The sequence below is a fragment of the Malaclemys terrapin genome, chromosome 4 (genome assembly GCF_027887155.1).
Source record: "Malaclemys terrapin pileata isolate rMalTer1 chromosome 4, rMalTer1.hap1, whole genome shotgun sequence".
NCBI classification, from domain to species: Eukaryota; Metazoa; Chordata; order Testudines; family Emydidae; genus Malaclemys; species Malaclemys terrapin.
In genome coordinates, this window is record NC_071508.1 from 50,474,452 (window position 1) to 50,490,932 (window position 16,481).

At 40.9% G+C, this 16,481-nt stretch overlaps 1 protein-coding gene across 1 annotated transcript; it reads right to left on the reverse strand.

Moving 5' to 3' along the window:
• Positions 1-6,208: 6,208 nt before the first annotated feature.
• Positions 6,209-15,691, reverse strand: NCR3LG1 (natural killer cell cytotoxicity receptor 3 ligand 1). Its single transcript, XM_054026265.1, has 5 exons — positions 15,478-15,691; positions 11,964-12,317; positions 10,747-11,073; positions 9,841-9,951; positions 6,209-7,056 (listed from the first exon to the last, which is right to left on the reverse strand). The coding sequence occupies exons 1-5, from the start codon at positions 15,632-15,634 to the stop codon at positions 7,040-7,042; spliced, it is 966 nt and encodes a 321-aa protein (XP_053882240.1). The 5' UTR covers positions 15,635-15,691; the 3' UTR covers positions 6,209-7,039.
• Positions 15,692-16,481: the final 790 nt, after the last annotated feature.

Genomic DNA, 16,481 nt, shown 5'->3' on the forward strand with positions numbered 1-16,481 from the left:
TAAAGGGGAGATAGTGGGTGTCTGGTAAAGAAAAGGAGAGAACCAGCCTGGGGAGTAGGGGCAAGGTTAGCATATTTCCCAGGTGGATTGTAGATGGATAGGGAATAGGGAGAGTTCAGTGGATTGTGAATTGTCCCGAAAATTGTTTCTCTGAAATGATAGTTATTTTGATAGGAAGGGTCACAAAAATAAAACCCTGTTTGTTAACGTGTTTATATACTCTGTAGGAGTAACATCAAAGACTGCATTAATGGTAGATAGATTCAATTTACAATATTTGTCTGAAGTCTGTAGAATTTGCAGTAGGTAACTAGAAACCATATGGAATAGGCAAAATCTTGTCTGAAATTTATCTCTGACTGTTACAAGGAAACTGAGGCCCTGTCTACATGTGAGCATTCCACTGTTAGAATTGTCCTAGTTAGTGCATTGTGATTATGTATATGGTGCCTGAAAGATATCTTTGTTTAAATTAATCTCTTTAACTCTTAGAGTGTCTCTTCAACAGTATATAAAAGGTAAAACTGTTCAATTTCATGTCAAAGTCCTGTAGCCTGGGGCTAGAAATTTTAACCGGCTACTTTACACTCCAAAATATTCTGAAGACATCGTGAGCATTTGTAAGAATGACAGTTGCCGCAGTAAGGTTTTTTTCTCCATTGCATGTGTTTTTTTTTTTATTTTGCAGACTATAGAGTAGATTCATGCAGGAATCATCACTGTATTTCAGATTATAATACAGCAACATAAATACTTGTATTTTGAAAGGTTTCCTAAATCGAAAACAATAATGGTCTAATTGTCAAAGCGTCAAAGCATCTCTCATTGAAGCTGCTAGCGATTTTGGGATTACAAGACCTTTTGAAAGATTATTTGATTTTTCAATCTTGCATTCCAGTATTATGTCAGTACAGAAATCAATGAGAGCTGTGTGTGCACAGAATCATCAAAAATCTTCATAAACACATTACCAGAATTCCTTAATTTCTTCAAATATAGTATCAATACCTATCTTCATTGTTTAAGATTTTATAAAGAAACATTTTCAAGAATTTGTGGAAAGTTTACAGGTATCTTTCTGGGTAATTTACACCACACTGTGAAAATAACTTTATGCAGGTTAGAACATAGAAGCCTTTTAGTTATGACGAGGTGGTTACCTTCAGATTCACTCCTGGACTATCTGCCCCCATTATTACAACAAAAACGTACCAAGATACCAATACAGTTTTTAAAAACACGATAATTTGTCCAAGTCCCAGTGAACATAAATTTTAATTTTAATTAATTAAAACTGTATTGGGGACAACATCTTTATTTCAGAAGGTGGAGGAAGTAACTAGAGGGAACAGCATTTTAGACTTTATTCCAGCTAACAGCGATGAATTAGTTGAGAATCTGGCAGTTGAAGTCAATTTTAGTGAGATTAATCATGACATAATAGATTTCATGATTCTAAGGAAACAGAGGAGTGACAGCAGCAAATTAAGGACAATGGATTTTAAAAAGCAGATTTTAACAAACTCAGAGAAGTGGTCCTGTGGGAAGAAAATCTGAGTGAAATGGTTGTTCAGAAGAGCTGCAGTTTCTCAAAGAGACAATATTAAAGGCACAACAGCAACCTATCCCAATGTGAAGGAAAGATAGGAAGAATAATAAGAGGCCAATATGGCTCCATCAGGTCTTTAATGACCTGAAAATCAAAAAGGAATTCTACACAAGTAGAACATGGATAAATTGCTAGAAATAAGTACAAAAGAATAGCACAAGCATGTAGGTACAAAATCTGAAAGGCTAAAGCACAAATGAGTTATGCCTAGCAAAGGACACAAAAGTCAATAAGAAAAAGTTCTATAAATACATTGTCCTGTATGATTTCTACAGAAGTTAGACTTCCATTGTTCCTGATTCCACTATGCTTAATTTACACAGAAGACAGGTAGATAGCTGTGACATTCCCTCCTGTCTGGACAGACCGTATGGCCTAATATCAATGAGTATCCATAACTCCTATATAATGTTAATACATACATTTTACAATGATATTAATCACCTGTTTGTCATTAGCTTTCAGAAATGCTCACTTTATATACTTGTATAATACAGTAATATTATATACAATCAGTTGATTCAGTTGTTTATCACCTCAGTTTCAGCCCCCCCCCTCCGCCCCCATCTTTATAGATCAGTAAACTTTTGCAATGTGTTCTTTGAAAAGTAAAACCGAGGACAAGCTTCTCTCTCCTGCATGTTTCTCACTTATATTCGGTTCCAGAGACTTCAACTCCCACCCCTTTGTTGAAGGACCTATCTGTCTCAGGTCGTAAGAGTTCTATGCCCCTGTGTCTGCCTAGTGATGGATGCCAAAGATGGCTTCTGTCCTTGCTTATATCTTCCAAAGCTCAATTACTTTGTTTCAGGAGGCAGGATGACCTCATACTGTTCTTCCCTTCTTGTGAGGTAAATACAAGTTAGGACAGATTAAGCAGAAGGGGCAACACACATTGGAGGTGGTCACTTGAAATGAAGTGGGCAGTTGGGAGTTAGTAGAATTATGCAGAAAGAAAATAAATAACACTTTGAGATTTTAACTCACTCAAATTTTTCCGCATCCAAGCAGATTCTCTATACTGGTTTGAGCCTTTAAATTTAGCTTTGCATATGAATTTCTTTCGAAGTTCCTCAACTTTAGGACAAAATGTTAATGTACTCGTGCAAAAGAAAAGCCCCTCTGGTCCCTTGGTCACATCACTAGTGAAGGGTTTCTCTGGCACTTGTTCATCTTTATACCAAATCAATTGTTTCAGGGAAGAAAGAATGAACTGTGCAAGTCAAATTAACTGTGCTCATCTGGTTTTGGCACATCTGTAGAACACAGCACTGGATCCAACACTGGCACAGCTAGAAAGGAAAACAATCAGATTTGCACACTTTTTAAAATTTGATGAACAATATATGTCTGAGTCCTATAAAATGCTGAGTATCTCCTGCCAGAAACCGCACGCTATCAGCTCTTATGCTGGGGCATCTCTTAAAACGGCAACTGTTGAGGTTTTATAAGAGCTGATGCATTTTCCCAAGTTTTATAATTTCACTCAAAAGTAAAATATTTTACATTGTGCCAAATGAAATACTGTCCTCAGGTACATCAAAAAGTGAACTTAAAAAAATCAAAATCACAAAGTAAATGTAACAAAGGTTAAATTCTAGCTTCCCACTGATGTATTCTACATGTATTTGTACATGAGATATTTTCTGATGTCTGTTCAGGAAAAATCAAACCCCCTCCCACCAACAAGAATTCCTTTGGATGTCTATCAATATTATATACTTTTATTTAGAACAAAATATTCCCAAGATTATGCTCTGAATCACAACCTACAGATCTGAAAGCTAGCATGGTAAATAGACTGTGAGTGTGCACTTTGCAGTATGCATTTGAAACATCTATATGCAATACTTACAAAAAGATGCAGATTTTTATACTATGAGGCTCTACTACTCACCTATGGCTCTGAACAGAAAGCAAACATTACATACTGGTACCTCTAACTTTGGGCAGAAGATTGCTTCATTGATACACTGAAGCTGCAACCTTACACATCTGTTCTGCTAAGTAGTCAATCCGTTTGAGAAAACTTGACTGTCTTCTCAATTCTAGACCTAACCCCTAAATTTCAGAAGCAGATACAAAAAATCAATTAACTGATTCAGAGCTTGGCATCAAGAATGTCAGTGATTGGGAACAGGTAATTCTGAATCTACATGTAACTCCTGAGGTTCCAACATTGAAAATGTGATGCCATGACATCAATGTCTACCTTAAGCAACTCAAACTTGTACATGTTGTCTCTGACACAGTAGAAAAGTTCTGTGAAATCTGGGCCCAATATACAGTAGTCTCTGGTTCTGAATGAGAGTTGGCAGATGTAGATCTTATTCCAGTTAAAGGGGCCACATTAATCATAATAGTCAATGTTTAAAATAACAAATTTAAATGTAAAGTTCTGTATTATTAAATGGAAGAGCAAATATATGTAGGCCTTTCCACCTGAATGTTATCAGGTAGTAAAATACGAGCTCTGAATGTTATTGAATACTATCTTATTGACACTCTTCTACCAACTATTGTGTAGTATATTCATCTTTAAATTCTGTTAACCCTATGCTGAACTATATCTGATGCAAAATATATATATACGTGTGTGTACATTTACCATGTTCAAATAAAACGGTGTATCTCCTCTCAAGGAAAAACAAGGAGTTGGGATTGCAGGGACTACCGATCAGTAGTGAGGTACTTTGGCAAAGCTGGAGTGGGAACCCATCTACAGATCAGGCAATACCCACAAAAAAGCAGTCTGCTTCAAGCCATTGCTGCTAATTCTTCTTGCTCATAAGCATTAAGTTGTACAAAAATGTATGAAAAAATAGGGTTCATATGCACACATCTACCAAATTAGAGGCACTGTTACCATAGATTAAGAGTTGAATTGTGCCCTAACTTACATAACAAAAGGGAGCTGCCACATGTGTGTTCTGACCACCACCTGAACCTGTGCCCATTGAAATCAATAGTCAAGCTTCCACTGACTTCAATCATGTAAGATAAAGACCCAGGTCAGGATAGGGGGATGTGTTGTGAAATTCATATCGCTGCATCTCTGAGAAGTAGCAAAAGGGGTGTTACCAGTCATCATTTGCTAATGACAACATATATGCCAGTGATTTGGGGTTTTTCAGAGGTTAAACATGCCACCAATTCACAGACTATGCCCTCTTTAGGGTGGCAGGCCAGTATACTAGCCAGGCATACTTCCTACCATCTGTAATTCCTTTAGACTCTATGTCCATATCAAGTGTACCCTTTGAGTTCTCCATTGCAAGAAGTACATGATCCTTATGAATACTTAAAAGGACCTGTCATTCTCAAGCATCCATGTTTCTAGGAATTTCAAATGCAAACTAGGGAAGCACTTTGTGACTCTAACATTTTATACGGGGGAGGCGGGGAACAAGGCGAATGACTAGATGCCGGGGAATTCAGTACTGATATAACAACATAGCCACATAGGCAGGGCCTATTATCTTACCACCAGCAATGCTATGTGTACAGATAAGGATAACTAAAACCCAGAGATCATCCAGGAAAGGAAGCCTGGGGCAGGGCAAATGACTCTTATCCTCAGAAAAAAAAACACCCAGCCTCACTACCCTGAAGCGCAAAAAAAAAAAAAAAAAACCAATTACTGCCTGAATTTCCCATCATGTGGATTTGCAGTGTGGAGCTAGACTCAATATTCATTTTGAGAAATGTTTTATTGTAATGCCAGCTATGAACCTGTCAACAGGAAACCTACTGCACTTGCAGAAGCTAAACCAACCCCTTCACATACTGTAAAGCACTTTGCTTACCTATGACCTTCAGGGTTCTTGACTGAACAGCAGAACATTGCTGAAGGGCCTTATGTGTCACTTCAAGAGAGCGCTCTGCCTTGTCAAGCTCATGCACGTCTGGAGATACATGAATAGTGCATGGAACTTCGAAAGTGCCATTACCTAGTGACTTCCAATGTATCTGAAACTGAAAAGTCTTTGACATAGGACAGCAGCACTTTCCCCATCTCATTCGAGGGCACCCTTTATTTCACTGTTCCAAGAGTAAATTTTCTCCTTTTGTTCTTGTTGATACTTGTTTAGAAAAAAGGCTACACTTAAAGGTTTTAGGCGAAAGCCTGAAATCTGGCAATGCAAAAAAGCATCGTCCAAATGCTTCATTTCCGCATTCCCTACGAATGGTATTATTGTTGGTGGTGTGACAGGTTGGACCCCCTTTTCCGGGATGCTACTTGATGTGCTGGAGTCCTACTGAGCCTGCCCTTTCCACCAGCCCGGTTTCCTCGCCCTGCTCTTGCTGTGCCAGGCTCTCAAGCCTTCTCTGGCACACACACAGGTAAGGCCACATCAAGCTGCAGACACAGACTGCAACCAGCTCTGTGTGGGAAGACTCAGCTCGGGGATTATACCCAGCACTCACGTGCACATCCCTTTTGGGGTGCAAACCCAAAATAATATTGTCTTGTGCTCTATAGAGAAATCTGTACAGCATAAGCTCATAAAAATTGCCCTCTCCCTCAATGTGAAGAGAGATATGCACAGCTTCCCCCCCCTCCCCGCCACCTCCCAGATATGAGTTGCACAACCTGGGTTATGTTATAAACAAGAAATACGTTTATTAACTACAAAAGGTAAATTTTAAGTGATTATAAGGGATAGCAAACAGAACAAGGAAGATTACTGAGCAAATAAAACCAAACACTCAAACTAAGCTTAATACACTCAAGACATGGGTTACAAAATGTAATTTCTCACCCTAAATGTTATTTTAGGCAAGTTTCAGAGTTTCTGTAGCTTAGAGTTCCAGTTATTTCTATTTAAAGACTGGACCCCTTGTCTCAGCCTGGACTCAGCCCTTGCCTTGCCTTCAGCTCAGTTCCTTTGTCTCTTCAGGTACTTTCAGCAGTCTTTCTTCTTGGGCAGGAAGGCAATGGAGAAGAGTCCTCTTTGTCTTACTCCCCAGCCTTAAATAGAATTTACATAAGGCGGGAAGCCTTTGTCTCCAGTGGAAAAGTACCAGCAGTGTCCAAGGTGGTACTTTGTACCAGGTGACATTGTCCAGTGACCTAGCAGTGTCAAAGCAACTATGAAACCAGGTTTATTTGCAATGTCCATAGAAAGGAACTCCCAGAAGATAGGAGATCCACATCTTTAAAGACTCATTGTCTTTTCCTAATGGTCCATCAAGGCTGATTGCTTACTCTGTGGTGGGCATCTCCAAGTATAACCATGGTTGTAATTGTTACATAGTCAATATTCCTAACTCCAGATACAGAAATAATACATGCATACAGATTGGATAATCACATTCAGTAAATCATAACCTTTCCAATTATATCTTACATGAGTCATCTTGCATAAAATATATTTTAGTTATGCCATATTCATATCATAGGCATATTTCTATAACGAATATGGAGTGTCACGTCACAGGTGGAACTGCAAGGAAAAATATGTAAATTAGTTGCTTGATGCACCACATTATGAAGAAAGACAAGTGAAAAAATTAACTGAAATTTTTCTATCTCTGCTGCATAACATTACACTATATTTCAATACACTAAAAACCTATCAAAATTAATTACATAAGAATGGCCCTACTGGGTCAGACCAAAGGTCCATCTAGCCCAGTATCCTGTCTTCTGACAGTGGCCAGTGCCAGGTGCCCCAGAGGGAATAAACAGAACACCTAATCATCAAGTGATCCATCCCTGTCGCTCATTCCCAGCTTCTGGCAAACAGAAGCTAGGGACACCATTCCTGCCCAACCTGGCTAATAGCCATTGATGGACCTATCCTCCATGAATTTATCTAGTTCTTTTTGAACCCTGTTATGGTCTTGGCCTTTACAGCATCCTCTAGCAAGAAGTTCCACAGGTTGACTGTGCATTGTGTGAAGAAATACTTCCTTTTATTTGTTTTAAATCTGCTGCTTATTAATTTCATTTGGTGACCCCTAGTTCTTGTGTTATGAGAAGTAGTAAACAAACTTCCTTATCTACGCTCTCTACATCAGTCATGATTTTATAGACCTCAATCATATCTCCCCTTAGCCCTCTCTTTTCCAAGCTGAAAAGTCCCAGTCTTATTAATCTCTCCTCGTACAGAAGCCATTCCATACCCCTAATCATTTTGTTGCCCTTTTCTGAACCTTTTCCAATTCCAATATATCTTTTTTGAGATGGGGCAACCACATCTGCACACAGTATTCAAGATGTGCCATGTGTATTATGGATTTATATAGAGGCAACAGGATATTATCTATCCCTTCCTTAATTATTCCCACCATTCTGTTCGCTTTTTTGACTGCCGCTGCACATTGAGTGGATGTTTTCAGAGAACTATCCACAATGACTCCAAGATCTCTTTCTTGAGTGGTATCAGCTAATTTAGACCTCAACATTTTATATGTATAGTTGGGATTATGCTTTCCAATGTGCATTACTTTGCATTTATCGACATTAAATTTCCTCTGCCATTTTGTTGCCCAGTCCCCCAGTTTTGAGAGATCCTTTTGTAGCTCTTCGCAGTCTGCCTGGGTCTTAACTATCTTTAGTAATTTTGTATCATCTGCAAATTTTGCCACCTCACAGTTTACCCCTTTTCCCAGATCATTTATGAATATGTTGAATAGGACTGGTCCTAGAACAGACCCCTGGGAGACACCACTATTTACCTCTCTCCATTCTGAAAACTGACCATCTATACCTACCCTTTGTTCCCTATCTTTTAACCAGTTACCAATCCATGAGAGCACCTTCCCTCTTATCCCATAGCAGCTTACTTTGTGTAAGAGCCTTTGGTGAGGGACCTTGTTAGATTTCTGAAAATCTAAGTATACTATATCCACTGGATTCCCTTGGTCCACATGCTTGTTGACCCCCTCAAAGAATTCTAGTAGATTGGTGAGTCATGATTTCCCTTTACTAAAACCATGCTGACTCTTCCTCAACAAATTGTGTTCATCTATATGTCTGACAATATTGTTCTTTATTATAGTTTCAAACAGTTTGCCCGGTACTGAAGTCAGGCTTACTGACCTGTAATAGCCGGGATCACCTCTGGAGCTCTTTTTAAAAATTGGCGTCACATTAGCTATTCTCCAGTCATCTGGTACAGAAGCTGATTTAAATGATAGGTTAAAGACTACAATTAGTAGCTCTGCAATTTCACATTTGAGTTCCTTCAGAACTCTTGGGTGAATACCATCTGGTCCTGGTGGCTTATTGCTGTTTAATTTATCAATTTGTTCCAAAACCTCCTCTAATGATACCCCAATCTGGGACAATTCCTCAGATCTGTCACCTAAAAAGAATGGCTCAGGTTTGGGAATCTCCATCACATCCTCAGCCATGAAGACCAATGCAAAGAATTCATTTAGTTTCTCCACAATAGCCTTCTCATCCTTGAGTTCTCCTTTAGCACCTCGATCGTCCAGTGGCCCCACTGGTTGTTTAGCAGGCTTCCTGATTCTGATGTACTTACTTATGTTTGCCAATGCTGTCATATTTTATATATATATATTTTGTACTGCTAAACCATCCAGTTGAGTTCCCTTGATTCAAATGCCCCAATTTTTTTTTTCTTATCCACAGTTCTTGGCAGATAAGTGACTATATGGTCAGCTACTTACAGCCTCTGACTTTTCAGCCTGTTACATGAATCTCTCTCATGAAGGCGGTGATTTGGGCAGGAGTTACTTCTCCCTTTGTGTGTGTGAGAGTCAGTGTTTTTTCTGCACAGTTACACTAACAAAAATGCATCAGCATACTGTTACCACTTTAAGTTAGTTCCAGTTACTATTGATGCTGTGTTTGTGCTACTAAACCAATAAAAGGCAACTTTAAGAGCAAACCTTTATGTGACAGTATGTGAAAGCAGAGCATTTCTTACCAAGCTTGTCATTTTTCCTGACTGATAGCTATCAAGTTACAGGTTGTTTAAAATGTTCTAGTCACATACAGTATGACCCCAATTTTTCCCAAAGGGCTTCAGAGGCACCTGACACATTTAGCAAACATTGTTTTTTTCATAAGCAAGGGAGCAAAAGCGTGGTGGGAGATGACTAACCTTCACTTAATGGGTGAGTGGATAACGAACATTCTGAGGTTTCGATTATTGTTAGTTTGTCACTGGTGTTAAGGGTTAGAATTCAAGCATTCACAAGAGCTACTGGTTGCCATTAAGATATCCTTAGCACAGTGCACCTTTAAAACTACTTACTTTTCTTCAAACACCTACAGTACACGAAAGTACCCAAACCGAGCACAATAATACAGGCTAGTATTGTTCCAATGACTGCTCCAATTATAGTGTTCAAATGTGACTTGGGGGCTGTAAATGAAAAAAATGAAGAAAATTCTGGTTCTATGTTTGTTCATATTAAAAAAACAAATTTTAGTGGACTGCACCTACACTTTCACAGTAAATGATTAACTGCTTATTTTTCTTGCTGAGTATTGTCATAAGAAAGTCAAAGTAGGAGTAAAACTTCTACTAGCCACTACACTACTAAAGAAATCACAGAATAACTGCCAGGCACATTGTGTTGTATCAAACCACAGCTTCAAAATGCCTTCCCCATAAGTAGACAGCATTAAGGGTATCAAAATGCCCACTTAAAAACTTAAATATTAACAACATTCTATAGAATGAGGATAATAAAATGTAGGGTCAAGACAGCCTTTTGTAAAACACACCTGTGGATCAACTCAATTAGCTCAGAGAGGCCCTAAAATGTGGCATGTCACCCAATCTTACCAACACAAATATATGGCACTAAAATGGTGCATCCAGAAAAGCCCTGATATCAAAACGTCAGACCTTTGAAATGTTGCCACCACATTTCAACCCTTTCTTTTCACTGAACTGGCTCTCCTTGGCTGCTCTGCCACTCCTCCCACTCCCTTTCTGGCTGGCATGTCAGCAAGCGGACTGTTCTGAATGTCACTGCATGACCAGCTCTCCTGCCCTGCTGTCTATCTCAGATGACACCTGGTATCACTGCACCGCTGGGACAGCATAAGGTTGACAAGGTTCAAATTCCTTCAAAAGAGGTCTAGCCATAGCATTCTGGAACACATGATATATCAAAAGAAAGAAGATAAGACCCTAAATGGGAATGGATACCTGTGACAGTCAAGGTGCTATTGAGAAGTAACTTGGCAGGAAATGTTTTGTGACTCACAATACATCTATAGACATTTCCATTATCTTGCAAAGACGGTTGCAACCTTAGTATGCTAGTGACATTAAATGTGCCATCTTCATTTTCTACAGAGGCTCCTGTGTGGATATCCTCTGCTGCTACGCTACTGTCCTGGTTATTCTTTGATATCTTCATCCACTTAATGTCAACCAAATTTGGATAGAACTTATTGACTTCACATGACAGAGTCTTCTCCTTGTCACTTTCTATTGTCACTTCCTTTGGAGACAGGCTGACTTCCGGTTGAGCTGTATGGAGATAAAGGTTTTATTACTGTCGTCATCATCAGGGATATTCTGGCTCTTTAACAGTGTTAATGTACACTGAATACACACAGTACCTAAATGTCTGATATGTGCATGTTTAATGTTCATTGCAGGAGTGGGGGGGTTTTGTTTTGTTTTTGGGTTGTTTTTTTTTATAATCCCCCAGAAACAAGATCACAGAAGAGAATATTCTTTAGAAAATAAATATCATTTATGATCATTAGGACTTCAGAAGTTTTGTTATTTTCTGCTCTTTGTAAATAAGTATCTACAAAATTAATAGAGTTTCTCAGATTTAGAGTATGTCTGGATATTGAAAATGCCACTGCAAGTCTGAAGATTGGATAATGAAAACGTTACCTGGCCAAAACCTTAGAGATTATGACAAACAGACTATTTAGGCCCATCTTTTTCCCTGACCTGCAAAAAATTCATGGAAGGGGAATATTTAGACTGATACAACTATGGAGAGGTTGCAGGGCAAAATGAACTGCAGTCTTCTCTGCTTGTGGCAAGGAAAGTGACAGTGAATAAGGAATAGGGATTGTGCCCTTTTAAAGGCAACTATGATGGAGAGACATAAAAAATACCAAGATAAACTCCAAATACATTAGCCTGATGAAGACTGCTAATCCCCATATAAAATCTCCTGCAGAAGGCTGGGCTCACCACACCACCACCATAACTGTTAGCACAGCTTACCCAAGTGCTGTGGCTATTCCACTGATATAATGCAATTCTCACCCCCACCCCATCCCCACAGAGGCTCAAGGGGGTGAGGAAATTGGTACCACTAAGATGGATTCTAATCTTCTGCCTTCGGGTCTCCAGGTGATGCAGTATAAAAGAAATGGTACAATAAAGTCACTTACCAACTACCTCTAAAACAGCTGTTCCATGAGCATCAGAAGGTGCGACAATAACATAGCACCTATATATTCCTGCTTCCTTAAACTGTATCTGTGGTAGAGAGAGTGCAGCATTTCCTCTTCTCAGGTCACTGTCAGACATACTGGCCCCATTTCTATGGGAAATATGTGCTCCAGCATGAAATGTGAATACTTTTTCTTCTTGGTCTGTCCTCGGAGTCTTAAGATACCAGGTAACTCCCACGTTCTTGCTATCCAGTTCTGCTGTATTGTACCCAGAGATCTTGCATGGTATGGAGATGTTATCATTCAGTGACACGATCAGTGGGGTGCTGCCCATCAACACTTGAAGAGTTTCTTCAAAAATAGAAAATGTATATTTGGAGCAATACATTCTAAAGGCAAGGTTCCTTTTAAAAGAGTTATTATTGGCTCAATGATCATGCAGTTTTTTAGTAGCCTGTTTCTGCACCCATAATCCTTTATAACCTCTCTCTATGGTAATCTAATGAAAGCTTTCCTTCCTAAATTGATAATGGCTTTATGAATAACAATCTTTGCTTTTATTTGAATGAAATAATAGAGATAACACAGGCTAGTTGGGTGGCCCTGGCTCTCGGGAACTACAATGCAGGAGAAACTTTAGCAGTGAATACACTGCATTTTACATGTAATACACTGGAGCTTTGTGGTAGAACTACAGCAGCAAGTGATGGGAAAAAAATGTCTATTCTATCTATCTGTCCATCCCAGGTATATATATGGACCCCATTACCATAATAGCTGAGCACCTCACACTCTTTTATGTATTTTATCCTCACAGCATCCTTGTGAGGTAGGGAAGTGCTATTATCCCCATTTTACACATGAGGATATGATGCACAGAGAGACTGAATGACTTGACCACGGCCAGCCAGGAAGGTGGCGCAGAGAATTTAACGCAGGTGAGTTCCAGACTAGTGCCCTAAGCCAGGAGTCACTTGTCCATCTCCTTTGAAGGAAAAACTGTCCTGCTGGCTCCCCATCACTGCTAGGGAGATAGATACAACATCACCAATTTCTTTTGCCTTCCCCTTGAGGGGAAAGACAAATGAATAATTAATATAGATAGATTATTACAAAAAGTCTATTTTTGGAAATGACTCAGAATTTCACTGGGTGTTTCAAAATATCCAGGAAACAACTCCAGGATCTCCATAATCTCAATCTTTGGCAAATCTAAGTGATAACAGTAATAGAAATGGCACCATATGCACATTTTCCTGCTTGACTGCCTATGGGGACACTGTCTCCATTCAGGTACATTTCTGCTCTTGTCCCTATTTTCCATTTGCCCGTGTTCTGTACACACAGGATGGTGTAATGCGGCATCACTCAATAATGATGAGAACTGTGACCTCAGCCTCTCAAATTTATGGGCTCCCTCTAAGACTTGTGCATTCACACATGGTTTAAAGTTATTGATTTTCAACTTTCTGAACTCAGACTCATACTGCTCACGTACCAGGAGCTTCAGGAATCCTTGTATAACACTCACTCAGGTGGAGAGATGACATGAGATGGCATGTGCTGAGGCTGAGGAAGATTACCAGGGGATAGAATGTAGGTTGTATCACTCCCTTACTGTACTCATTGCATTGACAAGACCTGTATGGACCATAGGAGGTCTGATGGTGGTCTCAAGAATTTAATTGTTACTGCAGAGTCCTGAAGCAAGGGGGAACCTACCCACCATATCTATGCAGCCAAATTGGGCTCTACAGTTATGGAGGCAACGTCAGCAGATATGGAGGGGGGAAACTCCTCCCTAATGGGTCACCAAATAATTCATCCCCACCCACCCCACCAGCACAGAATTCATGATTCCTGAAGTGGTGGGGAGGCACTGCATACTCATAGTGCCATGATGTGTGTGGTGGTGGTGGGTTGGTTTCTTCTCTTTTCCCACTGCCCCCAGAAGAACTTTAGAAGGACTGTGCTCCCCTTATGCAGCACTTTCAGCTGACAACATTGAAATTGGCAACCAGGGGAGGTGATAAGGTCAGGTGGACAATTAAAAGGACATTGAAAAACAAAAGGAAAAGAAAAAGCTTTTAGAACACAGGAATCCTCCAACCCCCTTTCCATAGCAGTGGCTATGGGATCCTGCTGGCCAAGTCAGGGAGAAGCACTGGGTTATTGTGAGCTGATCTGAGAAGTAAGGATTTAAGTGACCTCCTTTTCTTCTCTCAAACAATTCTCCAACTTGCTTCTGTGAAGAAGAGGTCAGATGCTTCCATACTGAGCCAACTGTCCTGAAGATCAATCTGCCCAATTCATGGAACAGTTTATGTGGCAGTGAGGGATTACCCCTATCCACTGTTACTGAATAACCAGCCCTCAGGATTTGGTCCACCAGGAATACCTGGCATACTTCCCTTTTACATGTCTATTTTTAGTGGCCGTCTAGCCTGAGAGGCTACAACCCATCTGTGGCTTTAAAATAGTTCAGCTGAGAGCTTCTCAGCTCTAACTCTTAAGGTTTTGCCCAATAGGACATCTCTGAGAATATTGGGGTAGAATATTTATTCCATGCTATTGGCACTATGTTTAGGTTTGCTCACATATTACAGTTTGGAGTGAAGCTTTATAGAGAAAATGTGTCAAATTAACCTTTCCGCTGTTAAAGGCTGTATGCACTTTTTGCTGTCAATAAGAGGAGACTCTGAAACTGTTCTGAAGGAGCTGGTACGGGCCATTTTCTGACCCCAGGTGATATTTCTGGACTAAATGCTGCCACCCCATAGCCCCACCCTCTTGCAGTTTGCTAATGCTCTTTGAATAAGAAAGGAAGGAAGGGGGCCAGAAATAAAGCTGTGTGTCAGGGAATGGCATGTGCCAGCTACTTCGGAACAGCCTAATAGTCATAAGGATGAGTCCCTTGACATGCCAAGGATTTTCTGACAGCTACTCAAAGCCGATTCCTCACTCCAGGAGCATTTGCAAAATGGAAAATTGGGTGGGTGATATATGACAGCATGTTGCACAGAAGTAAAGCTTCAGGTCAGGGAGTGGCATGTGCCATCTACCGCAGAACAGATTAATAGTTGCAGGCATGTGTCAAGTTATTTGTCAGTTATACACCCTCAGACATCAGTTACTTATTGCAAGTAAGAGGCCATTACACCATGTGGGATTGGGGGTCTTGCTCGAATATACATTGTTACAACATCCAAGAGCTGGTGAAATTTCTAAAACTATAAGCCCGCAGCAATGACTTTTGATGGCCTTTGGACTAAAACCTGGGACTAAGGAACCAGCTTCAGCCTTGGGACGCCAGAAGTGTCACCCCTGCCCCCAGACACATCCCCACCCACTCCCCCTCCGGGCGAGTGTTCCGGGGTGGGGGAGGACCAGGACCCTGGGCTGGGAGAATCCGCAGGCTCAGGAGAACCCCAGTGACCCTGCCCCTATAGCCTCTTTGCCAAGTTGGACCCGATCCTCCCCCGCCTTATGGGACCCGGGATCTCTCCTTTACCTGCAGGCTGGAGCGCGCCGCTGAGACACAGGAGCAGCCCGAGCAGCCGGCAGCACCGCCCGGCAGAGCCCGCTCCCCACCCCATGCTCTGAGGTAGGGCTGGGGGCTTCGCTGGCCCAGGTCGTGGAAGTGACGGGGCTGAGCGGTTCCCCTTCATTTTCCTCCCTCGGACACGTGCCCCAATAAGGCAGCGCCCCGGGCGGGGCTGGGAGCCAGCAGGTGGCTGCTGTGACTATATAGGGCAGTGACCGGGCTGCAGGCACTGTGCAGCCACCCACAGTTCAGTGCCCCTCGGGCAGCGCCTGGGAAATGTACCCGACCGGCCCGGGTTAACCCCCGCTCCGCAGATCGGGAACTGACCCACAAAAACTGGCACCCTCGTCTCCGTGTTTAGGGACTGTTGCTCAGTGCCTGGGCTGACCTAGCGGGTATGTGCTGGACTATTGCTAGCACCAGCGGGCGTTAAGAATAGATTTGCAGCCTTAACTCTGGATTTTCTAGCTGTTGTGAGTTTACATCACAGACTCCCACCGTCTCATCTGAACGTCCTTTTTTTTTTTTTTTTTTTTTTGTTGTTGTTGTTGATTAACTGGCCTCCTTCATCAGAGAGCAATATGCAAGTTATTTCACTTAAGTGATCGCCACTTTCCCACGCACTCCACATTCACAGGCAGAATTTGGTAAAAACAAAACAAACAAACAAAACACCAGCCATCTGGTTCTGAGTTCCAATTTTACTCACTTACAAATGAATCTGTACAAAGTATGACTGAGGCAACATTATCCCACAAACACTGCACTGGGCATTCTTAATTTTTACCAGTGACCAACCCTCTTTCCCCCTCCATTCCATCAACAATCCCTGCCTTAAAAAACTGTAAAATCAATATTTACATCTGTTGGAAATCTCAGAATTCTTACCCAAGCCAAGATGCATTCAGCTATTGCCATGTCAGGCAGTTGGAGAAGGACAGGAGCATCAATGATTCCATTCCATTCTCACT